At 39.9% G+C, this 27,964-nt stretch overlaps 1 protein-coding gene across 1 annotated transcript; it reads right to left on the reverse strand.

The window, feature by feature from the left end:
• Positions 1-3,304: 3,304 nt before the first annotated feature.
• LOC139743992 (nucleoporin p54-like) lies at positions 3,305-26,222 on the reverse strand. The gene is made up of 13 exons (XM_071654460.1): positions 26,092-26,222; positions 22,165-22,395; positions 17,759-17,875; positions 17,149-17,223; positions 16,080-16,264; positions 15,322-15,509; positions 13,793-13,989; positions 12,517-12,571; positions 9,214-9,307; positions 8,159-8,266; positions 7,402-7,521; positions 6,895-7,005; positions 3,305-3,756 (listed from the first exon to the last, which is right to left on the reverse strand). Exons 1-13 carry the CDS (start codon positions 26,189-26,191, stop codon positions 3,628-3,630), a joined length of 1,710 nt encoding a protein of 569 aa, XP_071510561.1. The 5' UTR covers positions 26,192-26,222; the 3' UTR covers positions 3,305-3,627.
• Positions 26,223-27,964: the final 1,742 nt, after the last annotated feature.

Consider the following 27,964-nt stretch of genomic DNA (forward strand, 5'->3'; position numbering starts at 1 on the left):
CTATAAAGTGTGTGTCATTTGTAGTAATTTGACTCCAGAAATCCAAGTTTGAATGTTTGTGGTTGGCAAACACTTGACATGTGGAAGTCACCCTTCTGGGAAGTATATTGGTCTGAATATTAATGAAGTAATGTGAGAGGCCACTAAAAAATTCTGCAGAGTTTGATGAATACTGCAATAATCATGATTGTTTTTGTCACTTAATTATCTTGTACGTCATCTGGCATCACCCTTGAAAACCAAAAATGATTGATTTTTTTTTGTCTCCCCACAAGTTTCACACAAGGATCAACCACCATCTAAAGAGGCACAATAAGGATTGTGTCATTGGTATTTCTGAATAAGTCCTACAAGTAGAGTCCAATTTAAGGTTAACATTTTTTGAAACGTCAACAACAAAGAAGCAAAGCGGTATGCCTTATCCCGAGGTCATGTGGCGAAGACAGTATTATTATTATCATCATCACCATCACCATCGCCACCATCATCATCATCATTACATTTGGTGTGTTTTTTTTTTGTTTTTTTTTCATCATCCAGGTGGACTTGACCTTGGTAGAACATTTCAGATTACCCCTCAAAACAACATGCTCCTTTAGTTTCCATGCTTGCATATACAAAGTTCCTTGTGGGGTATCTCTCTCAGCAGCTCTGTATATCACAGTTTACATGTCATGATAGACCATAATGGTTTACAATTTATGGATGTTTCTTTTCCTACAGCCTAGTAGTGAAGCATTTCATTCTCCTGCTTCCCTCCATTATGTTCCAAAGGCAGGAATTCACTTAGTTGTTGTTATGTAGGGCAAGCCTCTGGCAGACAATAGCCATGTTCAGACGTATTTCTAGTCGGAGTAAAAATTTATGGCACGACAATTAAAATTCAAATTAATGCACATCTTACCACGACCCTAGTGGCCACACGACGGTCGTGGAAAGAAACTCCGACCAATTTATTTGCGAGGGTCGGTGTAACTTCCGGAAGTGGTAATGCTGCATTCGTCGACCATGGGATTGTTTTTTTTTTACCAGTGACATTATTTGTCTTCTCCATTCTTGTTGACAGAAATTTCTGCACGAGCGCTAGCTTCTTTGTCGCCATCGACTAGGTTAGAATTGCACTACACGCGCACTTGAAGTCGCAAAATGTCAACATTGCGATTTGACCCAGGAAGTTTTACCTATAGGTCGTAAGGCATGTAAGTTCATAGATACTCCGAGGGCTTGTCCGCATGGACAATTTACTCCGACCGACTAGTCGTGGTAGCGAGATACTCCTGAGAAAACTCAGGAGTATCTCGTTCGGAGGAAGAGGTCGTGGTAAGTTCCTCCGATCGGAGGAAGTTACCACGACCTTGTTCAGACAGGCACTACTCCGACCTATCCTCCGAAGTTACTCCGACCGAGCTTCCTCCGACCCTTCCTCCGAAGTTACTCCGACTAAAACTGCCTCCGTCTGAACACAGCTTTTGTAGTTGTTAAGGGCAACTTTTGTAAAGAATGTATGCATAAAATTTGAATACATATCACAAAAGACTGGTTGAGTAATACAGAGTGAGATAAGAGGAAAGAACATACACACACACACACACACACACACACACACACAACCATGCACTGGTCATACTAATTATTCAACTGTCTACATAAAAGAAGCAGAGTTTATATCAAATACATAAAAGTATACACACCTTTGCAAAAATGTCCAATTGTACATTTTCATTTATTACAAATGCTAGACGAGATCATTTAATACAGACATGGCAGGCAGTCCAGGCAGATTTGCTGAGAATTTCAAACCCGAGTTATATCTGACTGCTCTACTTCTGTAGACACAGGTATAATTTCTCAGTTATCAGTATGTATTTAAACTCATTTTCACCCCAACATCCCAAATTGAACAGATTCTGTGTCAAAACCTATCTCTATTTGGTCAATGGTAGCAGCAGACTCAAGTTCTACATCTTCACAAGCCTGCAGGGGCCATGATGTATACTTGTATAAGCTGTTATTTTCGCGAATCACTGCTTTGACTGGATTTTTAACAACACACGAAAATATCGCCACATGCTAGCCTATTAGTGCACTTAGGATGAGCCTTGGTGTCAAATCACGAAAACAGCATCACTCGAAAATGTCTGTAACCTCCCAATTCACGAAAATATTTGCACACGAAAATAACAGCTTGTTAAGTACAGTGCACTCCTGTTATAACGAACAAGATTATATCGAAATTCTGGTTACAACAGAGTGAAAAATTCCGGCCGCAACGTTACGCTCTATGTCTTTTGTTGTTTATTTGTTCGGTTATAACGAAATTTCAATATGATAAAAGAAAACTGCTGGTCCCAAGGACTTCGTTATGACCCGTGTCCACTGTATGTCTAAAGTGAAGCAGGTCATGTGATTACATCTAGCGAAATTTGCTGCTGAAAATTTTCGGAACAGATTATCACTCCTATCTGAAAAGTGACCTTGCCTGATCTTCACATCTTTGTCTATTACCCAGTAAGTCAGATTTTCATCTTTTATCCAGTTATCACCAAGAGCCAAATTAATCATTGCACAACATACCGTTTACCAAGGACAAATCAATTTTAATGTAAAATGTTGGATTTTTTCATCCTTCACCATACACGATAGTTTGTTCTGAGATTTCCATATGCCAAATATGGTTGAAAATTATGTGAACAGGAAGACAAGACAGTTCAAATAATTACTAAGCTATGGTTATTGGGTACATAAGAATCACTGTACAAAAAAAAAAGACAAAAAAGTTTTGGTCATCTTTGTATATCCACATGATCAGCCTCTTATAGTTTTGCCTTTATTATCACAAACATAATTTATGAACCAATGTTTTGTGTTGTTTGGTGTGTTCTCCAAAATAGCTTTGTCCTTTAGAAATGATAAAATTACTGATCAATTACTGCAATGACACTATAATGACAAGAAGAAAATTCTATCTAGAAAAAAACAGGGGGTATAATGGAGATGTCATGGTCCTATGATTTACCTGTTTTGAGCAGGACTGTTAGCTAATTCATTTATTTATTTTCCTTAATGTATTTTGATTTCATTTCAGGAAATAGAGAACTAGACAATTAGAATAAGATTTGTATGTTGTAGACAGTGCTGCCAACATTCTCTCACAAAACTCGGGGAGATTCAACAGAGCATTCAGGAAGGTAATCAGGTGATTACATGAACCTCAAAAGGCCAAAATAATACCTGAACCAGGGAGGCTTTGGTGTTTCGTTATAGAGGGCATGAAGAGATATTTCAATTGCCTCACAGTCTCCTGCAGAATAGATGGATTTGGCAGCTCAGGTAGTAGATCATCTTTCAGCAACATCATTTCATGTGTTACTATCCCTCTGTACTGTTGGAAGTTTTCTCCACTGGCACTGTCATCCTGGCAGAAGTTCATGCCCCTTTACAGCATATCTGAGTGCAACCAAACATATTCGGCCTCCTACAGAGTCTTTCCATCGCACAACCACACATTACAATGCCCGCACTACGACTTCTATCAGATTTGAGCTGCTCGGGAATGTATCAGTTCCGCTGTCCGGTGAAAAAGGGAAAATGGAGCCCAGTGGAATGGGTGATGGTGTGACGCCATCATCAGCGGGCCCCATGGAGATGAGTGAGGTTGGCATCCTCCAGCCCTCTCTCAATCAGCTTCAAGTCTTCCAGGTCTTCCTTGATGATACCAACCAACTGACTGATGCCTTCTTGTTGCTGCTTCAGGTGCTATCAAGAGAGATGGATGGAAAAAGAGAAGATGGAGGGAAGACAGTGTGAACAGAACAACGCTTCTCAACTTTATTCAACCCAAGGCCCAAACGCTTCTCCACTTCATTCAACCCAAGGCCCAAATGCTTCTCAACTTTATTCAACCCACGGCCCAAACGCTTCTCAACTTTATTCAACCCAAGGCCCAAACGCTTCTCCACTTCATTCAATCCAAGGCCCAAACGCTTCTCCACTTTATTCAACCCAAGGCCCAAATGCTTCTCCACTTTATTCAACCCAAGGCCATCTTTGGCTCCTATAAGTTTTTTCGAGGTCTAGTTAGATAGACAACAAATATTTTTATTTATTTTTGGTGGCCATCGTGGCCCACTGAGAGTTCCTCCGGCTGAGAAGTGAGGGAATAAAAGGTGGTTCTGGTCACGCCATGCTGTGCCCTTTGACTTTTGACCCTTGATCTTCGGCCCCATTGCCCACACCTTTCTCCACATAATCACTACCTGGTAATATCATACATACATGTACCAATTTTCATGACCATACTTCTGAGTAATTATCCAAATATGGAAGAAAAATATTGAAATTTTAGAATTTTTTAAAAGCATTTCAGCTTTGTCAATTCGTACACACATACAACGCATGCCAAGTTTCATGTGGATACCTTAGATGGTTCTTTATTGCTTATGTTGGCCACAAAATTGATTATGGACAGAAGGAAGGACGGATGAATATTCTGAAAACATAACGCCTCTGTGGCAACTTTTTGTGGCAGAGGCATAAAACTGGGATAATTTCTGACTAGGCTGAAACATTTGTGACCCGCTACAACAAAATGATCCTAAAGTCGGGGGAGGTCGATTATTTGAAAATTGCATGATATAATCCCCTAATTTTTCTGCTTTAAATTGATATATAACACATTTCATAACTAGAAATGTCGCTACGGCGACTGATGCCTCCGCCATAATGCATGATTCTCCCAATAGGTGTATAGTACAATGTCTTCACAATGTGTGATGACAGTTTCACATAACTGGCAAAATATCGAAATAACAGGTTTATCAGAAATATCTTGAATGTTCACTTTCCACTAACTGGGTTTGCTATAATTGTCTATTAAAGAGTGCAGGTACACATATTTGGGGAATTGAAAATTTTTACTGGACTTCTGACCGACCTTATAAGTTTATGCATTGAGTATAATTTTCAAGGTATGAAGAAAGAGTGTAATTACAGTACAAAATATATCTTTTTTTTCATTTAAACCTAACCTTTGACCCTTAACCTTTGACCTTCGACCTTCTGGCTGGAAATTTCCAAGAGAATCTCCATTAAGTAATACATGTACATATATATTAAATTTAAAAACTAATAATGCAATCATTGCATATACTAGTATATGAGGGAAATAGTAACATTTTGAGGAGTTGACCTTGACCTTTGACCCCCTGACTATTGACCCATGACCCCTAAATTCCCTAGATAATCCCTGCCAGTCAGTACATGCATATGTACCAAGTTCCATGAAGATACATTGAACCATTTGTGAGAAAAGTGATATTGCAACATTTTCACCTAACCTTTGACCTTATGACATGAAACTCTCTGGAGAATCTTTATGCAGTAGTACATGTCTACACTAAGTTTCAAGAAAATAACTGCGGGCATTGCATAGATATGGGGGAAATAACAACATTTTTAGCATTTGACCTTGACCTTTTGACCTTTGAACTCTTGTCAATGTCACTAAAATCTACTCAACTAATTGTCCCATCATACATCATCCTTGGACCAAGTTTGGTGAAAGCTGCTTCATCCAGTTTTGAGTTATCACGTAAACAGATAAATTTTAGGATTTGACCTTGATCTTTGACCTTTGACCTCTGTCCGATTTCACTGAAAAACTAATCAAGTAATTGTCCCATCATACATCATCCTCCAACAAAGTTTGGTGAAATTTGCTCCATACAGTCTTGAGTTATCGCCTAAACAGATAAATTTCATGATTTGACCTTGACCTTTGACCTTTGACCTTTAGCCGATTTCACCTAAAATCTAATCAAATCCTTGCCTTATCATACTTCATACTTGGACCAAGTTTGGTAAAATTCCAGTCAATATTACTCAAGTTATCGCGTAAACGAAAGCGGACGGACGTACGTACGGACGGACGGACGGACAACCCGAAAACATAATGCCTCCGGCACCACTACGTGGCGGAGGCATAAAAATAATCGGCTGCGGAGATATCGATGTTTAAAAGAGAGCATGTCGAGATGTCTGGAAAATCACTGTTTCGAGAAAAGCGCCCTAAAAGTCTTCCTTTCGACGCAATCGCGATCAAGGGACACGCAAGTCCGTTTCCACCTCTGGACAATAGAAGGTAAGCCCTAGCAACCCCCAAAGAGTTCATTCAAGCACATCAGCGTCGGCGGTCTCCTCACCAACCAATCAGTGACCAGGATGTGAGAAGCGGCTGAGCATAGCGCACCCCGCCCGCACGCACCAGTCGACTGGGCAGTGTGCGATCTTCACGCTTCGGGTAGCAGCAAGCAGCAAACTGACCAATGAGATCACTCTGGTCGTTGTTAGGGGCGGAACCTATCTGTGGCGCTCAATCCAAATTTTCGAACCAGTGTCTGCTTCGTTGAAACGCCAAAAAATATGGCTAAGAAAAACGCAATTTTTTGGTCTTTCCTTTGATCATTTTGCTTCAAAATTTCGACAGTTCATAGAAGACATGTTAGACTCCAATAATATATCAAAATCAGAAAATTGTAAGTTTTGACCAATTTTAATGCTCTGACTTCAAACTCGATTTTCACGGCTTCGACCGTGCGCGACTTTAGGACCTTTTTGTCGTAGCGGGTCACATTTAGAGGGCAGCCTTCACCACATACAAACACTGTAAACATCTACCACAAACAACCTGGGAGCTCTTGTGCTCACATCAGCCAGCACAGAATATATAACCCAGTTTAGTCAAATATGACTGCTGAAGTGCATGCTAACCTTTGAAATGTAGCTTTATCTGAGTGTGCTTTTGTTGTTGCTTTTAGCTATCACAGCTGCTTTAACTTGGTGCACGTGTTTGGCAAATATGAGTATGACAGGGAGAGCCAAAGAATCATGACTTACCTGCTTGATTTCATACTGCAGATCTGGGTCGATGGTAAACTGTTCATTGCTCCGACTAAATGGAAGATGGCTTTGGAGTCTGATTTGCGATAACATCTCATTCAGCCGTGCCTATGTTGAAACACACAATGCACGAAGAGTTATTTATCACACCATATTTTTTCTCAACATCATACTTCATAGAAGACGTCCTTCTTGAAAGTTGATTATCGTTTTGTAAACACAACTAAAAAATCAATTTTTGGGGCTCTTACTTTTGCATGATGATGAGAATTAATGTGTGCCATTTTTGTCAACATTTACTTTCATCTCTTAACTATTTAATTAGTTGGAAGTATATTCACATATCAACAAGAAGAGATGGCAGAATGAGCTCTTAAAGTACAGGAAATGTACGGGCTATGAATAATTAGTTAGGTTTTGGTCATTTAGTGGGACTAAACCTAAGTCTTGCAGCACATGGCCAAAGACATGGCCTGAGACATACTGTACACAGAGCAGACTCACTTTCATTTGTGTAGGTGCATTTAACTCGGCCATCAGTCCCTCCAGCTGTGTTCTAAGCTGTTCCTCCTCCAACTGAATGGATACTCCCTGTTTCCTTTGAACTTCCTGCTTTGCCATAACCTATGACATGGCATTAAAAAAACAGAGTTTCATGGATAGATTTCAGTGAAATGAATACAAAGTGATTCCAGATGACAGCACAAATACCTCTGTCAAGGTGGAAGCAGACTATGTTTTGCAACACATGGCCAAAACATTTTGATTCATGTACAAGGATAGGGTAGCACAGAAAAGTCAGAAACCATTGCTCCTGAATATGCACGCCATTTCTTTCTAGGTATTAATACTTTTTCCCCAATGAAGGTAAAAAAAAAAACACACACACACATACACACAAAATCACACATACACCTTGACAATGGTTTTGTATATGTGATGTGGCGCCAGGTTAGGATATCATGAAAAATATAATAAATGCTTCTACAGCAGGGAGCCGAGTTCACATAATTGTCAACCACTGCACGCTACACAAATATCCCTTTTTGGGGCAACCTGCATGGGAGGTCCGCCTCAATGGTATGCTCACAGAGTACAAATGCTATTTCAACAAAATAACAGAATAAAAGATATGTCAAATGTATAAAGGTCAATCAAGAATGCCATTTAGTGATGTTTCCCATCCTCACAAAGGCAAAAAGGAAGTAGAAACACAAGAATGCAACAAGGTGAATGACTGCAAACCCACATTCTGTCTTACCTGTAGCACTCGGTGGGACAGCTCTAGATGCCGTCTCTTGTTTTCTGCTATCTTTGCTTGTAGTGCGTTCTGCTGCTGCTGTAACTTCTCCAAGTCTTTGCTCATGAGCTTGAAACATGGAGTATTGGAACAAAATTGACATTAAACTTCAAACCTTGGACATTGAAAGATTTCATCTGCCATCACTGCGTGGGCACAAGAGTACTTGTAAGTAGCTATGATCTACTTGCAACTAGGAACAGGTCATCAAAAGATACTGAATAAACCGTAACTACAGTTCATTTTTTTTCCCAATGCTTGCCTGATGCAGGCCAGCGCTCAATTGTTGTTGCTGTTGTTGTTGTTGTTGTTTGTTTTTGTTGTTGTTGTTGTTGTTGTTTTATTGTTGTTGGTTGGTTTGATTGATTGATTGCGTTATCTGCCCCTAATGCAAGGTATTATAAACCCATACTCCAGTCTGCCCAGTGCAACCAAACTTTACTGCTGTCATGCACATACAGTATAGGGTAACTGCCTTGCTGGGTAACTTAATTTTTCTTTTCAGAGATCTGGAGCACACGCCTTCAAGATTCAGCCAACCATGAAGCCCAACTATTGCTAAAAGTCTAGCAACATATGCATCTGTACTCAGATTTGCCTTGCATGAATTTCAGGTCTCCTGCATTTCTTCATCAGTTTATAGCACTTTGATTTTCAGTAGGGGGGGGGGGGGAGGTTGGACAGTACCCCTGTAAGTTACTTTTGAATTTGGTGAATGCACCAGTTGCGTAATTGGACTTGTAACAGCCTGAAACTGCTCTCCTAGGGAATGCATAGATATTGCTTGCTCTAGGACAATCCTTAGTTGATCCTTACAATCATCCTACAGATCTACAACTAGCTAGCTATAGCGAGACTGTGACAGACTGAATTGTACACTGTGTGACTTGAAACATAGATCTCACAGGATGCCATTGACACTACACAAATCAAAGGGATTCAAACTGTGAGAATAATGCAAGAGGTCTCTACAAGTAGCTATTCATTTCCAAGTACTACTAGGAATGTATACTTACATCGAGTCTTGCTTGGTGCTGCTGGGTTTCCTGCTGCTGATATTCTAGCCTTGTTTTGAGGACATCGAATCCCACTAGTGGGACTGGGATCAACCTGAGAGGAAAAGGAGAAAGAAGTGTCGTAGCACAAAGCAAAAGAATACATAGTAATTGATTTTGAATCTTAGCTGCAAGGTCGGGCCATCAATATGCTTTTTTTTTAAAGTGTGGTGGCCCCAGATGAATTTTTTGTGGTCCCAGATGAATTTTTTCGTGGCCCAAGGCCATCGGGCAACCACCAATGTCAATCCCTACCTGTGTGTCAGTGAATAGTATTTTCATAACACAATATGGACTGGCCTTGAGGGGGATACAACATTTATTGCCTGAACTAGAATTGTAATGCCCTCGTCTTCAACTCGGGCAATACAATTCTAGTGAGGGCAATTAATGTTGTATGCCCCGAAAGTAGACAGTCCATATCATTATTACTACCCATTTCAGGCATCTTGAGCAGCAAAATAAATCATTACAATGTAAATCTTAACAATTTTCCACTCGGCGCCAGCTCGACACTGCACGCTGCATCCCTATACACAGCTCAGGTACGCAGCGCGCGTATAACAGCTAAACTCACACAGGCGCATGGATCGTCCACTATTTTTACGTGTTAACCTATGGGAATTTGCCTTCTGTCGCGAAACTCGGGTATGCGGCGCGCATAGAAACAGCAAGGCTCACACAGTAACAGCGATCGCCCTTACGTGTTTTACGTGTTAACCTATGGGAATTGCCCTTCGTCGCAAAACCACTCCGCGAGAAACTGTACTGTCATCAACAGCAAATTTTCCTCACTGGGAGCTCAAGTGCCCGGATGCTATATTCCCCTCGTTTTTAACACGCAAATCCCATAGGCGTTTCCCAAAGCGGGGAATATGGAAAATTTGCTCCTCTTCTCCCAGCTGGTGTATAATCCCGCGCGTATCAAACAAGGGGAATACAATTTCGAAGAACCACAGCTCAGATGCCTGATACAGATAATAATCTCATATATTCTACACGAGCTGCAATAAGGAATATCCACCCATATTTACATTTGCAACAAGAAACTTAGTTCATTTCTTCACGCACATAGTGTCAAAGAAATAAGTAACATTACAAATTTGTAGCTCTGCGTTACTCTGGTGGCTCATAGACATGAAGACGTTACTGTAAAAGAATTAATAAATGGACACTTGAATAGCAGATTTAGCTGCAATTAAAACAAATCAATGGATCTACATTCTATGAAATAATGTTGTTGTTTTTTACCATTTGTTTAACATTCATGGTAATAAGAAGTGGGAGTAGACACACATCACAAACCTTGACAACAAAAATCCTGCATAGTCACAAAGTCCGAGTCAACTTCACTACATTTCTCATTAATGATCAACCACAATCTTGCACACTGGCATGATTGACAATCAAAACATCTTCACAACCAGGACACAAAAGATGAACCAACAGACACGCACAAACCAGCTGTCATTTAAGAAGGACACACCATGTTAACTTTAACTTGTCCCTCTAAACATTGTACCAATCATGTCTCATCAGATTGAAGAATGAAAACATATACTTTCTATTGTCCCATGACCATAAAATCAATCATGTCACACAGCTCTTGAAAAAGCTCAACAACCCTTCCACTGAAGGTAAACATTTGGTGCTTTGAAGTCTCTTAGGTCAACAGGAGATCCTTCATGACGAAGGACTAAATTAACGCTTGGTGCCAGGTTTCTCTGACAACCAAGTCATGAACAAACGGCAATCTTGAATCGAACTGAGAATATTGATTGACATTTCATTAGGTTACCTTGTTTAAAGCACTGAAAGAGAAATTCATTGTCATTGATTTGGTCTCTAAGGACTCTTCTTTAAAAGCTAATTTAGTTCAATTAATTTCAGGAAGTGATGAAGAATTGTTTTTCTCTTCCTCAAGTTTCCCTGACAATCAACTCAAACAAAGTGTCATCTTCTAATCTGCAATGGAGTATGATATTGGTACATACATCTTTAAAGGACACATAGCATAGGGTAATATTTTCCTCAAAATGTAATGTCAGAATATGGTGTGATCAAAGATGATATAATTTCTGTACTGATTAGTACCTCCTGTCTTTAAAGAAGAATAAATGAATAACAGCTTGGAAATGTTTCTGGAACAAACGTGTTTTACCCAAGTCTATTAACCCGTTGAGGACGGTTTGATTTTGCTACAACACGCATTTCCCATAGACATCTGCCCGAGTATACTCGGGACTCATCCTCAACGGGTTAATTCAACATTAGGTGCAACCATATGTGACAAAGAACTGCCTAATTTCATCCTGCATAAGGAAACATGTACAGCTGCATTTTATCATTACCTTTTGCTAATTTCATATCAAGTGTTGACTATATCAGAGAGAAGAAAAAAGAACATTCCCATCAGTTCGGCTTAACTGAGGAAATTGTTTTTGTTTGTTGCTGTTTTGGGGAAAAATAAAGTTCTAAAGCACTTTAAAGACTAGGACATTTGAATACGTTAACTGCATATGAAATGCAAAACATTCCACTGGTTTTTTTTTTTTATTATCATTATTGCTTCTAACCTCAGCTCCATTTCACTACAATGCAATGGTTTCTTACCGATGCTATTCTCATTAGTTGAATTAAATTCCCGAAAAAGAGAAACTTTCCAAAATGCAAGCATGACAAGAGAACTTTGTTAATACATCATGAGAAGTTCTGTCAGTATTGATCAAAGTCCACTGAGTCTCTACACTATCATTCAGCACATGCAACCTATCATTTTGCCACATGCAACTGATGAGGTGGTACTGAAAGACCGAAGTGAAGAAATGATGAAAAAGTCGAGCACTAATGATTCTCTGGAAGTTGCCTTTGTTGACTTTTACAACATTTATGCCTCAGGAGACTGGAGGCAAAGTTGTCTCAAAAACTCTTGACCAGTACTCAACATTTGGCTTCAAAATTTGATTGATAATTGACACATCACAATTAAAATGAAGGCAAGCTGAAGAGGTGTGCTAAATGGCATCTATTGAATGAAGGAAAAGTCTAACACTCTAGATTCTCTGGAATTTGCCTCAGTTGACCTTTACAACATTTGTGCCTCAGGAGACTGGCGTAAAGTTGTCTCAAAAATTGTTGACCAGTACTCAAGATTTGACTACAAAATTGGATAGATAATTGGTGCTTGTCTCTGACCATGATATCATAATCAGAATAAAGGTAAGATGAGGAGGAGTGTTAAATGGCGTCTATTGTTTGGCATACCTCTCTGGGTCAGGGTTGTCCAGCTGTGCTTGGCGCCACAGGCGGGGATCGTAGCCTACTCGGGGCAAACAGAGCGTGAAAATAAAGGCAAACACAGAACAAACTTATCAGAAATTATGGTAGAATTCTTCAGGGGATGTGTATGTGGGCACTTTAGCTCAAACTCAAACTGCAGAATGGCAACGTTGGAATATTACATTGCTTTGATATGGCTACAAAGTCTTGCTCTGACAAACTGAATTAAAAGAAAAAAAAAAACGAATGCAAATGGGGTACAAAAGCAACAACACATCATTCCACTAGGACATGCTTTTTTATTGAACTGAGAGCCCTAACCTAATCAAAACCATACAAGCCAGTAGAGTATCTGTATACTTCAATCATCTACTCTTGTACAAAATAATTTTGATATGCAACTATTTATTTCAGGAATGGATTCCTTGAAATACTTCTCCGATCAAACAATTTGATTTGGGGGACCACTTCGTCAATCATCCTAGGAAATTTCACAATACAAATTTTACAGCATTGTCTCTTTGAGTGATTGGAGTAAGGAAAGGTCCAACCTAACTTTAAGAGCAGTCGGGTATCTATCAAGAGCTCATGTTCGGCATCACTGCTGTACTTTGATTACTGGTCACAGATGGGAACATTCTGCCGTCACGTGGCGCGTGTCTCACGAGGGTCAAACTTCAACATTACAGTTACTTCAAAGCTGGCAAGTACCATCAATTCAAAGACTTCCTGGTACGTGTCGGCACCAACTAACCACAGTCACACTCTACATCCATAGCAACCCAAAATCACTTCCTCCACTTGTTACCATGGCTTTTTAAGCCTAAAAGCTGCCTGAAATCTATCAAAGATAGCACCTGGCAGTACTGGAAGAGATTCTAACTCTTTACACAGAAAGAGTTAACACACATTGAAGAAAAAGTCAATTTGTACAATATTATGCATTCCTAGATGACATATTTTCCACTCTGACAGCTCTTCACTGTAACTCTGAAGCTTGTCACAAGAAACACTGAATGATTGACAAAAGAACGGCTGATGTAAATAATTTCCATTTGTCAATACAAGATAAGACTTTGTCTTTCATCTTCTCCCTCATATAGCATCATACCCTAAGCTAATAATCCAGTTTTTTGGTATGTTTTTACACTAGATGATGCAACATGGGCAATTTACTGCAGATCACTATCAAATTATACATATAATCAGAGCACTGGTAGTATTGCTGAGGTATTTGGGGAGGAAGTATGAATGTTCTCACCTAGTGGAGGGTTGCTGAGGTATTGCTCCAGCTGTGTCTGAGTGAGGGACTGGCGGGGAACCAGGTCTACTACACCCATGCTACCAAGCTGGGGCTTGGTGGTAACCTGGCTCAGGAAGGCAAATGTTTCAGTGGATGGAATACGCTTGGTGGCCCCAGTGGGGGAGCGCTCCAGGATGTAGATGACAACCTCAGTCCTGGGAAATATAATCATACTAAGTGATTGATTATCACAACATTTTGATATCTTCATTTTTTGTTATCTAAATAAAACAAAATATGTTTCAGCACAATTTGACTGAAGCGTCTGCTTCCCGCTGACAGAAAATTTTCATGTTCATGCTGAGGAGGCGCTGTGGCAAAGTGGATATGACTCCTGACCCCCAATCAGAGGACCCCAGTTTGATTCCCACCTTGCGCTTCCATCCTTGGACAGAATGTCTTTTCCCCACCATGTCCCTCTCGACCCAGGTGTATAAATGGGTACCTGGCAACGCTAGGGTAATAATAATGGCAGGGCCCTCTGGTAGAGCAGTGGCAACACTGAAGAGGCTACCCTGGATAAATAAAACTATTATGCTTCCAACTGTCACAGCAGGTCCACACATAGAAAATATGCCCCTCTCTGAACACTCACTGCTTAATGCTGGTATAGTGACAGATGAAGAGTGCGACTATTTTAATTCTGTATCCAGTTTGTAATTACTGTTAAGATAAGCAAAACTTAAACCATTCACAGTGCACTGGGCAGTACACAAGAACCAAATAACCCTCTTGTAGTGAATCACAGTATGTAATTGCATTGCAGAGTGCGCAATGAGACTTTGGCTGCAACTGATTGACAAACTGCCTTTCATTGACATAAATAAACACTGATTATTCCGTGTCTGAGTGGTAGTGTACAGAAAATCATGGGCATAAAGACTTGGGCGGGACTGGAACCAATGAACCTCTGATTGCTAGATAGGTGTCATTGAGCTTCTGCCCAATAGCCAGTGTTGGTTATAATTCCTTATAGTAACAGGTACCACATATTCATTTTTACATACTTTAGTAATTGTCAATCTGTTGCAAATACTGTAAAAGTGGAAATTTTCATGGTGTTGAAATTTTCACACATTTCACGCAACCAGAAATTAGCGCAAAAATAAAATCATGTGAACATTTTTGCTTCCTATACTGTAAAATACGATATATTCGTGGCATGAAAATTTCGCGAATTGGAGCTGACGGGCTTTCTTGCAGCATAAAATTTTCGTAAATTGCCAGTGGCATCCAATGCATATTGTGTAGGCAAGAACTTTCACGTGCATTTTAATTTCGCGAATTCTGGCATTAGCGAAAGTCACGAAATTAAAATGCACGCGAACCTTCCTGGTTTTACAGTATGTTGCAGCAGTTCATGTTTCGATTCCACTGAATTAAAAACATGCGAAACTAATCTTTCCTGGCCGAGCGCAAAAAAATTACTGAGGCAAAAATATCCACTTTTACTGTAGACTTGGGTTGTTCTCCATGAATGACCATACTTGTCATTTGGCAGTGGTCTGACGTCCTCAACACAGACAGAGAGAGTTGGTTTACTGCCCAAAATCCTGTACAGGGAGTCTACCATCTGCTGCTGTGAAGCTCGGATCTCGGTGTGCTTCTTGTTGAAATGCAGAACCACCAAGCCATCTTCACTCTTTGCTGAAGGCTTCACACTGTAGCCTACAGTCTGTGGCACAGGGATTGAAAGACAGGACAAGAGAATGAATGTAAGGCTGCAGGAATGATTTCATGACATGTCTTGAGCTAAGGCTAGTTAGGCCACACTTACATAATCATAGCAACCAGTATTGACAAACAAGTCTTGACCAATCAAAAGAGTCACAAGGAGTTCCATGCTGAAGGTGAATATTCAACTAAACAACCATAATCAACATCAATCCCCCTGTAGCCAAGTCACAACAAAGCTATAGATATACAATCACAAAACTTGAGCTGCTGTCTAATCTTTTCTTCGTAGCCAAAAACTTTCCCCCCATGATCATCGAAAGGACATTGGAGTTCATGAGTATAAGTTATAAGATTAGAGTGACCTTCAAACCATGACATCTGGCACCCCAAGTGACCCCTCACCCCTTTCCTCTTCACCAGTCTTGAAGCAACAGAGAGCAATAGTCATACATGTCCAATCTTTGCTTCTTGGCCAAAAACTCCCCCCAATGATCATTGGGAGGACGTTTGAGTTCATGATTAACATCTGTAAACTTTGAGTGACCTTTAAACTATGACATCCACCCACCTTAAAGCGACAGAAAGGATTCTCTGGGGTGAAGTCCACAGTAGTGTTCTGGTTGACGAAGCCCGTTCCTGTGCCCCAGAATGCCTGCAGCTGGTTCCACTTGGCAAGAATGGTATCTCTCTTGTCGCCATAGATACTGGGCACAGAAAGGGCCGCGGCGAGAAGTACCAGGTTATTATCCACACCTGCATGGAGACATAGGATAAACCAAATCTTAAGTCTTTTGAGATACTGCTGCAACAAGACACTGCAATTACATTTGTTTGCAATTTTCCTCTTTTTCAAATCATAAGTTAGACGTATAATATACTCACAAAAATGATTTCAACTATAAAATATATCACACCATTAACATCTCTTTTCTAAGATCACCTAGTTTTCGAAGAACACATTCCAATAATCCTCAGTGAATTGATTTGGCATGGAAGTGAATACCAATATTAGACAGGACTGTGCAGTGCAGAAAAACAATCTTTTATTTCAAGTTACTCAATATATTCTTTCTCTTGCTGTGAATGTTATATTTTGTACTATATCACATATTGTCTTATGCTGTAAACAGATGCACAGACTCACTGAAAAACAGCCCTGAGGCTGATACAGGATTCTTAGACCCTGTTTACAGTGAGTGAAAAGGCCAAATTGCAGTACCAAAATTGGCCGCGTATTTGGTCAAGCTCTGGAGGTAGTCTCGGGAGCCGCGGCCGAGCCCAGCCTTTTCTCACTGTAAGCGTAAACTTGGCCAAATGCGGTACCAAATTGCGACCGGCGCGCTCCCAACAATAGTCGTTTGTTTACAAGCAGAGTGCCGCTACGACAAAATATTGAAAGGTTTGAATAAAAAGCCCAGGCCAAGCCCTCCACAGTAAACAGACAAAATTGCAGGGCCGAGTACCACAATTGAGGCCGGGCTCGGCCGCGGCTCGGCCCAGCCCTGCACTGTAAACGGGGTCTAAAACTGCATTTACATGAATAATACAAAACACGGCAAAATTGAAATAAAGTATTCATATTACAGTTGTTCTCATGAAAGAGTGGTAATGCTTTGATCCGAGTTCTCAATTTATACCTTGTTGCTGTTGCTGCTGCTGTTGTTGCTGCTGCGTACCAAAACCTGTTCCTAGTCCAAGGCCTAGACCTCCTCCTGCAAAATAACAAGGGGGGAAAAAGCCAGGGTATACATATCACCATCTTGAAATCTGCCTCAGTGAGTTCATAAACTGTTCTAGCACATTTTGTTTAGGACACAAAATACACAACATAAAGAATATACCACCTCCCTATTTGATGCACATAATGTAAAATAAATGTATGTATACACATGTATCTTGCATTGCATGAGTATTTCAAATAAATGAGAAAGTTAACATTTGAATTAAGAATTAAAAGAAAAAAACCCAACATAATATTCACAATGGACCGATTCAAATATCACTCACAGAAAAGCAAGCTATATAGAGAAATAAATTGTTGACAGTAACAGATTGAGGGCTTTGACATGATACACTCTTCAGGAAAGTGAGACAGCATGCCACATACTACTAAATATGAATAGTTGTGCCATCACCAGTACAACGGTGAACATCAACACTGAATTATGAAATTCACATACAAGTATATTCAAAGTTCACACAGTCTTTGATCGAGTCATCGTTATCCTCTGACAATCACAAACTCACCTGTTGTTGTGGTTCCTGCTCCCAGCCCAAATCCCAGCTTGTTGGCAGAGGAGGTTGTAGTGGGCTGGGCAAAGCTACCGCCGAACAGAGATGATCCAGCCGGCTTGGATCCAAACCCTAGAAACAGAATCATCACCATGGGTAAAACTATCTGCTCTATGGACAAGCAATGGCTGCCAAAGGCTACACAAAGTAAGTTCATTTATAGTAAATTCGGATTTGAATACCATGCACATCAGTGCACAATGAAATTAAATCACTAACTGACATACACATGTACCTCGTACGGAAGAAAAAAACAACAACAACTGAACGGCTTCATTTGCAGAGCATTGCAGAGCAAACCATGCCAGCAAGAATGAAAGGAGAATAATTTTTCTTCGCTGCTCCACAGATGTGGAACAATGTACATAATAATATATGGAAAGATGCAAACTCAGATTATCTTGTTCATTTTGAAAAGGCACAAGTAGAATTAATGACAATCACCAAGAATAGGAGAGAAGATGGTTATGCTAGCACATTAAACATACCAATGTACGCATACAAAGCATACAATGTATCTGCTGGGACCAAAAAGAAAAAAGAAGAAGTACAGTCAAACCTGTCTATAGTGGCCATCCTAGGGAGACGAAAAACATGGCCATTATAGACAGGTGGCCACTATAATATACACTGGTTCTTTAACATGCTTTTCCTCTGGGAGGGAATTGTTTTTAGTGGCTGTATACGGCAGGTGGGCGCTATAGACAGGTGATTGCCAAGACAGGTTTGACTGTACGATTGTAAACATACAAAAACATTGAAAGCAATTGAAAATAGTGAAGTAATTTCATGTACATGATGCATGTCAAATACACGGTGACATTACAGCAATGAAAAAGCAAGTGACACATCAAGAAACCATTAAGAAAATGCAGGTACTGGAAAAAAGAAACGAAAATTCGTTCTATAACATTCCATGTCAGTGAAAGCAAAGAGGTATCAGTTTGATAACAGTTGGTTTGCTGCAAAGCAAAGGAGTGAGCAGGGCAATAGAAAACTTTTGACAATAGCTTTGACTTTCCCCCATCAAGCTTTTGCAAATAATTTACCACCATTTGTAGGCATTTACATTAATATACATTTTGTAATGATGATGATGAAATACACACCCAACACCTTAAAAAGAAAAAGACTGCGTAGAAATAAGTTTACACGTACAGTGTACTCATCATGATGAAATACACACAAAATACCTTTAAGAAAAAAGCATTTATAAAAAATATTGTATCTATTAATATAATCATGAGGATGAAACACACACCAAATACCTTCAAGAATACAAGAGACCCGCGGGTCTAGCGCTCACCCGAGTATCGCAAGTTCACCTTTCACGCAGTCACTCATCTGAATTACACACAGCTCTACCTAAATTTGACCAGGCATTCTCACATAGAGGATGAAAATGTACAATTAGGGCCCAAATTCGGACATCCCCCCCCCCCCCAATATTTGTAGTATCAATTTTAGCTCTATCATTTCTGGTTCTAGAGAAGAACACTATTTTTGAAAATTCCTCAATTTGGGGGAATTGCCCAATTCCTCCAAATTCCCCCAAAATGTATATTAATGCATGTCTCAGTGAGACATGCATTGTTCCTTAATGATAACACTCAAACTTGGAAAAAGTGTAATTTGGCATTGTTGTCTTAAAAGTTCATTTGCTCAGTCATGCATGACATTTGTAAACATCATTGGGTATCAATGGAAAGAGGAAAAGTTCCTCTTTCCACACAACTAACAGTGCACTCTCCAGAGCTTGCAATTATCAATTGGTAGCCCTCCAAATTTAGTTTGGATTACCCTTTTTTTTATATGCTCTGTATTTCTATGCTTTGGTATGCTTGTGCAGGTATACCAACTCAACATCACAAGACAGCTAAGTCTGCCAAGTTCAACCCCATTAAAATTATTAAGCCACCACAATTTTCAATACCGGCACATTGTAGTTCCTTCAATTCTCAATACCATTAACCACATGTACAATGTATGAATTATACCAATAGCTTAATAATGTCATACGGATGTGAAATGATCCTTCATGCCCACATACTGTAATACAGTCTATACGCCGAATATTTCGCGAGGTTTTTATTTTCGCGAATTTTGCGAGTCGGGTCACATGCTATTCGCGAAATTAAAGACACGCGAAGATATTGACTCTGATCCCGATGTGAATGTGACGTACGCATGTACAATTCTCCGTTCAGTACAGGACTCCATGATTGCGAATAAAACCACTCGCGAAATCGTCGGGAATTCCCGATTCGCGAAAATTTAGACTCGCGAAATATATGGTGTATACAGTAAAAGATACTATTGACTGACCTTATTTTTTGCTATGTTTGCAAAAAGAAAGAAAAAACAATGCACACAACACATACACGCAAACACACAGAAGAACACAAGACTGCACTCATGTGAGTATTCAAACTGAGCAAAGGAAGTAGGCAAATAGGTGCTGTCTTTTGATTAATCAACTGAAGTTAATATTTCCACTCCATGGGTTGGCTGGATCGTGGGCAAAGTGATCAAAATGTCACAATAAGAGCTGTGTAAAGTGAGTGTTGGCTTCACCCGATACAAAGATTATAATATATGTCTGATGATTACATCATGATGAAATGAGATTTCATTCAATGATGTACCCACCTGAGCTAAAATTAAACCCAGAGCTCGAGGGCGTGGATCCAAATCCACCAGGGAATTTGAAACCTGGAGTGAAAGAGGACCACTCTCTGAATTAGAATTAATTTACTACAAATAATCTCATCAAATTCAACACCACGACAAATGCAAGTGCACAATGCAGTCCGAACACCTGTTCAGGTAATTTAGTCACAGTGTACATGTACATACAAGATGCAAAACATAAGTGTTAGTCTTGGGAGAGCATGTGTAATAACAAGGACTGGTTATCCCTAAATTCTGATATCAACTGCAGTGAATAAATAAAAGCACAAGCAAATTAGTAAGATTCCAAAAAACATCATTCTAAATTCTATCCTAACATGCAAATCTTCATGAAACTGTTGTTGAATTAAGTAACAAATGGAGAATGGTGCATTGTCACTGCAGAATAAAAAACAGTTACCAATTAATATTATTTTGAAACAATTCAAATACTTCATACACTCTAGCAAACATACTACTGATGTTTGTAAGGGACAGCATATTCCACAAAAATAACTGTTATGTACACACATCAACAAAACACATTCGAACACTTAAGAAGCACTAGCAGTACTCTACTGTACAGTGTACAAGTACTGTCTGTAGTACTATGCTAAATACAAAAACTGTCCTTAAGTCTGTCAAAGGATATCATAATCACATTGAACAAATGTGATCAACCAAATCACTTTTAACTAATTTCATACAAGAGCCTGGTGGTCTGTGTATTAAGTCTACAGGGATTTTAGAATTCAGTATGGAACGGGCTAAGCTACAACAGAAATGTTGCTTTCATTTCTAAAAACCTATATAATTTATGAGTTTCTAAGACTGCAGCTTAGCATGGTAAGATAGTACTGATCGATTTGTTACGTAGTGTACACAGAAGCTTTTATCAAAGATTACTTCAGCCATTGGTGCAGTGCTGCCTCACAGAAACAGGTTATGGTTTATTTCCCAAAAATATGATAACATTTTACGAGACACTCGCACACACAAACCCAACACTAAAACTCGATCAAAGATCAATACAACAAACATGGCATCTGCACTCATTGATACAAGTGCAGCTCCAACCAACACTTGAACCTGGTATATAAAACATTACATGTCATAGATGGCAGAAAATACAGTATCCCTGCAATGGATTCAAGGAGCATACAGTTATTGTATTTGATAGCAAAACATTTTATACCTTAGCTGGTCCTATACGACTGAGAATAGTTTGCAACTATTTTTTCTGCCAGTTCTAAGTGGATGTACAGTATTTTGATTGCAGAGAGATTTAAAAGGCTGTTCTTAAAGTTACGCATGACCTTATGAACGACTGGAATACGAAGTGCCAATATGTGTGCCCATATTTTTTGTTACGTTTTAACAAAGTACGACTGTATGTCAATATTTCATCTACACTGGGGCAAAAATACACTTCTAACTAAAAAACATGTGTTAACATGTAAGGATAATCATTATCATCTGCAAATTTCAACTTTAGCTATTGAAATTAACAATGACTAGGAAACCCACTTGGCTTGCCATATCTAAGTCATTCGTAAAGTCGTGCGTAACTTTACAAACAGCTTTATGAAACAGGGCCCAGATCCTAGATAGACTAGTAAAAATGGTGAATGCCTGTCTAGCTTTTCCTTGATGGCAATGAAATAGAGGTTGTGTGAGATGCTTCCACATACCACTTGCACTCGTGGACGACCCAAAGTTGAAGCCAGAAGATGAGGTGGTGGTCTGGGTGGTACCCCCGAGGCCGCCACCGAAACCAAAGCCTCCACCAGTGCTTGTCGTGGCAGTGCCGATAGGCTTGATTCCGAAGCCGCCGAAGCCTCCACTTGTCGAAGTGGTTGCCGACTGAGAGCCAAAGCCAAGGCTAGGTGCCGTGGTCTTTGCAGTGGATCCAAAGGAAAATCCTGTACAGTAAAGGCCACAATATGACGTGACTGAGATTCACACATTCAACTTTGGCAAAGTAAGTTTACGAACAATGCATTGCAAAATCATCTTTTGCCCATAGGTCCAGAACACTAGATTCTATGTCTTTGAATATACAGAAGTAGAGCTCTAAGCTACAATACTATTTTCCTCTTCATTGAATCAAGTCTCTTTCAACGGATTTTTTAAACACTCATGAATACAAACACTGTACATCATATTCCCTGTTAAGTTTCAGTGATACGACAGCACTTAAAGAGACAGTAAGGAAAATATTCCTCCATTATCCAACAAATAGAAGTATTCAAGAGGAAAAAAAAAATAAAAATGATTAAGTGAGTGTGTGTGTGCATGCTTTTTCTTTGTAAGTTGTTACACTGTAATGTTACAAATGTGTCCAAGTAAAAAACAAACAAACAAATCCATCAGGAAACAGCCAAGGCCACGAGGGTGCATTGATGTTTCAGTTTCGGCACATCAAGACAATTCAATTCAATATTGATTCAACTTCCCTGTGCTGTAGCATGATATGTAGACAGAAAAGAAAGATCCGTCCGTCCGGAGGAGTCTTTTATTTTTTTTTATGTATAGGAGGGGATCCTGGAAGCCAGATGCAGTCTCCGCGGAACATTTCCCCAACGACCAGACAGACCGATCTTTCGGCATGTTCGGTCAACATGACATGTTAAAACATGTCATTTATAATGCCAAGACATTCATGTCATTAGTTCCCACCATTGACATTAGACATTAACAATGACATTAACGTTAATTATGCACTTGTCAATGTAATGACTCACCCCACTACCCCCGGACATGGGTGCGTCATTTCCTCGTTTGGTCCGTCAAATTTGTGACCCAGGTGTTCGTCATTTTACCAGCTTTGTCCGTCAAATTTTTGACCGAGGGGTGCGTCAAAATCCCATCATTGTCGGTCAAAATTTTGACCGAGGGGTGCGTCATGGTACGTCACTTGGCTATGGAAAATAACACGCATTATTTTGAACCGAGGGGTGCGTCATGGTACGTTACTTGGCTGTGGAAAACTGCACGCATTTTTGCACGCTTGGATACACGTACCGCGAGTGAAATTACAGTGAGCGCTTTCCCGCGGCAAGTGAAAATCAAAGTCGGGAAGCGTTTTGGAATAAGAGGAAAAAATGCTTGCCAGAATCTGGCAAGCAAAGAATTTAAAAGCCACCCTTTCTCCTTACATTTTCCCTCCAACAAACCCATGAAATCATGCATACTCAATCTCAAACCAGGGACTGTTCAGCGATGTAACAACTTAATTCAATCTTTCCTGTCGAAACGGCAGCAGCAGAAGAACTGCCTGTTGCATGCCATTTTCTGCTCGCGGGATAGCGCATAGCCCGACCAGCTGGCCAGACGCGCGCGCGACGTAGATGTGCGAATCTCTACGTACAGCGACTAGTAGGCTGTAGTTACGCAGTACTCGAGCGGGAATATGAATGCCGTGGCGTGGTGTGTACCTACCTGCGCTGCAGCAGTATGCATCCACCGCACTAGCAATGGCCGCGCACACACAGCGCAAATTCTGCACACATGTGATTGTCATGTATGGATTGCATGCACAGAATACATACTACTATACGGAATACTAGTAGCAGCAGCGTGATGTACGGTGAATGACAATACGGTGCTTACATGGTAAGGGAAACTTGCCGAAACTTTTACAAGTTATGTGTACGAACCAAAAGAAAATGAAATTGCTTGAATAAAACGTATGCAAAAATCGTTTCAGTATTTAAGGGGGTGCGTCACATGTACCGAGGATGTCCGTCACAAAAGTGACCGAGGTGTGCGTCACTTTCAACGTGTTGTCCGTCAAAAAAGTGACTGTGGTGTTCGTCACTTGCAGCGTTATGTCCGTCAAAAAAGTGACTGTGGTGTCCGTCAAAAACCCCGTGTGGTCAGTCAAAAAATGACCATGACGCACCCATGTCCGGGGGTAGTGGGGTGCGTCATTACATTGACAAGTGCATTATTCCTTCCCCACCCGACATGTTACTCATTAAAGTCAAATCTGGACTAGTCTAGAAAAGGGGTCTTCCAGCTGTGCCGATATGTATTGAGACAGCATTATCGTGAAATGGTCCACCACTCCATTCACCGCCTTTCATTTCGTCATAGCCAGTGACTGCTTTCAACCTCCATAGACTTCGCACATAGTGAAGACGCACATGCAGAACAAAAGGGGACCGATATCACGATTTCATAGATGCCAAGTTCAAAAAAATTTTATGAGTGAGATTTTCATGACTCAGCATCTCTGCACACGCGCATATGTGCGTGTGCGAGGGAGCGAAACGACTGAGCGAAGGGAGGGTGTGGGAGGGGGTGTCCGCCTTCCCACGGTAGGGAGCTTTTTCAATCTTTAGCTCTTAATGGTGCAAGCTGGTGCATACTTGAGTGACTATTTTTTACTTACTTTGAAAGACAAAAGGGAAATATGCCTTCCATTGCAACTCTCACTTTAATCCTTTAAGCTATGCTCCCAATGCGTGAGAAAAATGGGTGTCATGCGTGAAATCGTGAGACAGACCCTAAATGCCTGAGTCTCACTCACAATGCGTGAGACTTGGTAGCTCTGCGATTTAGTCATTGACATGCTTCTCCTCTTTTTCCTCCTTCTATAGAGAAAAGGAAGAAGAATCACAGGTACGCTGATAGTGATACGCTTGACTGACAAGTATGTCTAACGCGAAAAACTTCTCATTTATAATAGTGACATTTGCTGGGTCAGTTGTTCGCTTCGTAGACAGACACCATTGATTGCGACGGTACACTTATGTTACTGCACGTAAGTGTACCGATATATAGTGATTGTATGGAGCATGCATTTATCTTGCCATAGACGTTCGTGCGGTCATTTTTCAAACGAAGGGCGGCGATGAATTGGGGAGCACTGCAAAGAAGTGGAGGAAACAACCAGAAAACAGGAGGAAACAGTGGAAGAGGTGAGTCAAAATGTTTACTGATTAATCCTGTAAGGCTGTATATATTTTTTCCAGATCGGTTTGAAAACCAAGCTCATGAGCTGGAAAAACTAATAACAACCATTTTTATGCAGGGGGAACTGGGTCGAAGTTGCGTTTCCGCCAGAACGACGGAAACCGTCGCAATCACATCACATACACATCATCACATCTGATACGGAACTCAGTCGGAAGTAGAGGACTGGTAATAAATGTATCAATGGTGTCTGTCTAAGAAGCAAACAACTGACCTAGCAAATGTCATTATTATTAGAAGTTTTTCGCCTTAAAATAGTTAACTGCGTAACAATGTAACGTTAACGTTAAGACGACTTAACGTTACTTGTCGGTCAAGATACGCCAATGTCGAATGACAATGGCCAACGCCACCATACAAAAACGGCAGTCTGTCTGTTCTTTTCTAACTGGATCACACATACCCGGTTATACCCCTAACCCTACGGCAACCCTACAAAGGTTTCGTTAAAGCAAAGCCTATGATAAGTTGGTCACTTACTTTACTTGCAATGTTTGTAAATTTATCAATGTACATTGCATATTACGTGAAAGACCACCGTGAATTCCGGTCACTAAGGTACGTCTTATGAATGGACATCACTGTCACAGCATCAGACAAGTGAGGGCATGGCGAATTCCTGTAAACTCTAACGTTACCTGAAGTTCCAGTCGACGAAGCACCAAACCCACCAAAGCCGGATGGTTTGTTTGCTTGTCCACCAAATGTACTGCTTGAACCTCCAAAGCTGAAAGCCATTATTCGGGGATACGGCGAAGTCCTCGTTGACTGACCTGGCTCAGGCTCTATTAAAATCCCGCTCTTGATTTTTCCTCGCTCACACTGAAATAAACTACAACGGGTATAGTATACACATAATATCTCCGTACTGAATTGCTTACGTACATCAAACTCTAGAGGGCGCATCACCAACGCATCTGACATGAAGACTGTCACGTCCAGTCATCATGCGTGTTGTGCTTTGGTAATGTTAACAATCCACGATGACTTTGGGACATTTACCTCAGGGCCCTGCTTGAACAATCAGAATTCTTTGCATGAATTTGGGTACGTCACATAAACATCTGAGAAAAGGTTTGATCTCAGCATCCCCGTCTTATAAAGACTTGTGATTTATTCAAATCAATCGCAACTTTACGATTGAATGCAAATCCATCTTATTAAAAGAGTTATGATTGAAATTAAGATGGGGAACTGCAATCAATCAATCACAGGTTGCGATTGATTGTAGCTTTCAAGAGATTTGTGATTGATTGATTTCTGTCACAAGTTTTATAAGACAGGGCCCACCTGTTCTATCATAATTATAGTTATGAAAGAAAACAAGAAGAAAATCTGTTCCATACTAAGGCTCGTGGATAAACAGGCAAAAATGAAACCATACATCCAGGCCATGTCTGAAATATCTATTGTTTACTCTTATGCCATGTATAGGCCTAATGCACGTATAGAACCCAAGTGGAATGTCAAAGCTCTAGCTACATACATGACACTGTGAAAAAAAAAAAGTATTTGGGGTTTGATTTATAATGAGCAGGCCTATATAATGTATAGTGTTTGATGATTTTAGACAGGATGTTTGTTTATCTATTTATAACATTAGCAAAGTTTTTTTAGTGTTATGCTTAAGCTTATATAAAGAAAATAAAAAAGGATTCGGGATTTAGTTTATTGTGATTATAGTAATGTTACATGAGATTTGATTATTATATGATTTGGTATTGTTAATGGATTGTTGTTATTTTTAATATGAGAAAGCTATAAAGTGGAGTTTTTGGAAAAGAAATTAATAAGGTGTTAAAATATTAAAGGTTTATGCAGTTAAGAGAAGGGTATAAGGAGAAGGATTAAGAATAACTTAACGGAGGGAAGGTGGAGAGGGAGAGCGGGAGAGGGAGAGAGAGGAAAATAGATTGACTTAGTAAGAGGGAAAGAGAAAAAAACGCAGAAGAATGAGACAAAATTACATTATTAAAGGTTCCCTGAAATACAAATGCATGTTGATTTATGATACCCTCAACATAATTTTGCGGTGAAACGAATATCAAGAAACATTCCATATATTTTTAACGATTTTTTCTTCTATTTTTCTTTAGATTAATTGGGAACGCGCACAAAAAAAAAAAAATCCTTCCAAACCAATATTCTTAAAATGACCTCATTTGCCAATCATTGCGAAAGTACTGAAATGTTTAGCAATTAAAAGACATTGGAATGCACATTCCCCTCGACTCAGCATATAACTTGCTTGTTCCATCGCCATGCCTTTTGTTAGTCACGTTAACATCACCATTGAACATGGTGAATGTAGACACAAGGCGGGGTTTATTGCCTCTTGGTCTACTATCAGGGAGGGAGAGCGAGAGAGAAAAGAGAAAACATAACCGTTTTTTTGTAATTACAAAAACAGTCTGTAGAAGTTTTGTTGTATTATCTTAAGTGCTTTGGTCCCTTGTATACTCGGAGAGTAAATAATCACCAGTTGGTTGGAATAATGGTTAGGTTATTTTT

Source organism: Diadema antillarum, unplaced genomic scaffold (genome assembly GCF_040938485.1).
Source record: "Diadema antillarum isolate AM-2024a unplaced genomic scaffold, OU_Dant_1.0 seq00001126_RagTag, whole genome shotgun sequence".
NCBI classification, from domain to species: domain Eukaryota; kingdom Metazoa; phylum Echinodermata; class Echinoidea; order Diadematoida; family Diadematidae; genus Diadema; species Diadema antillarum.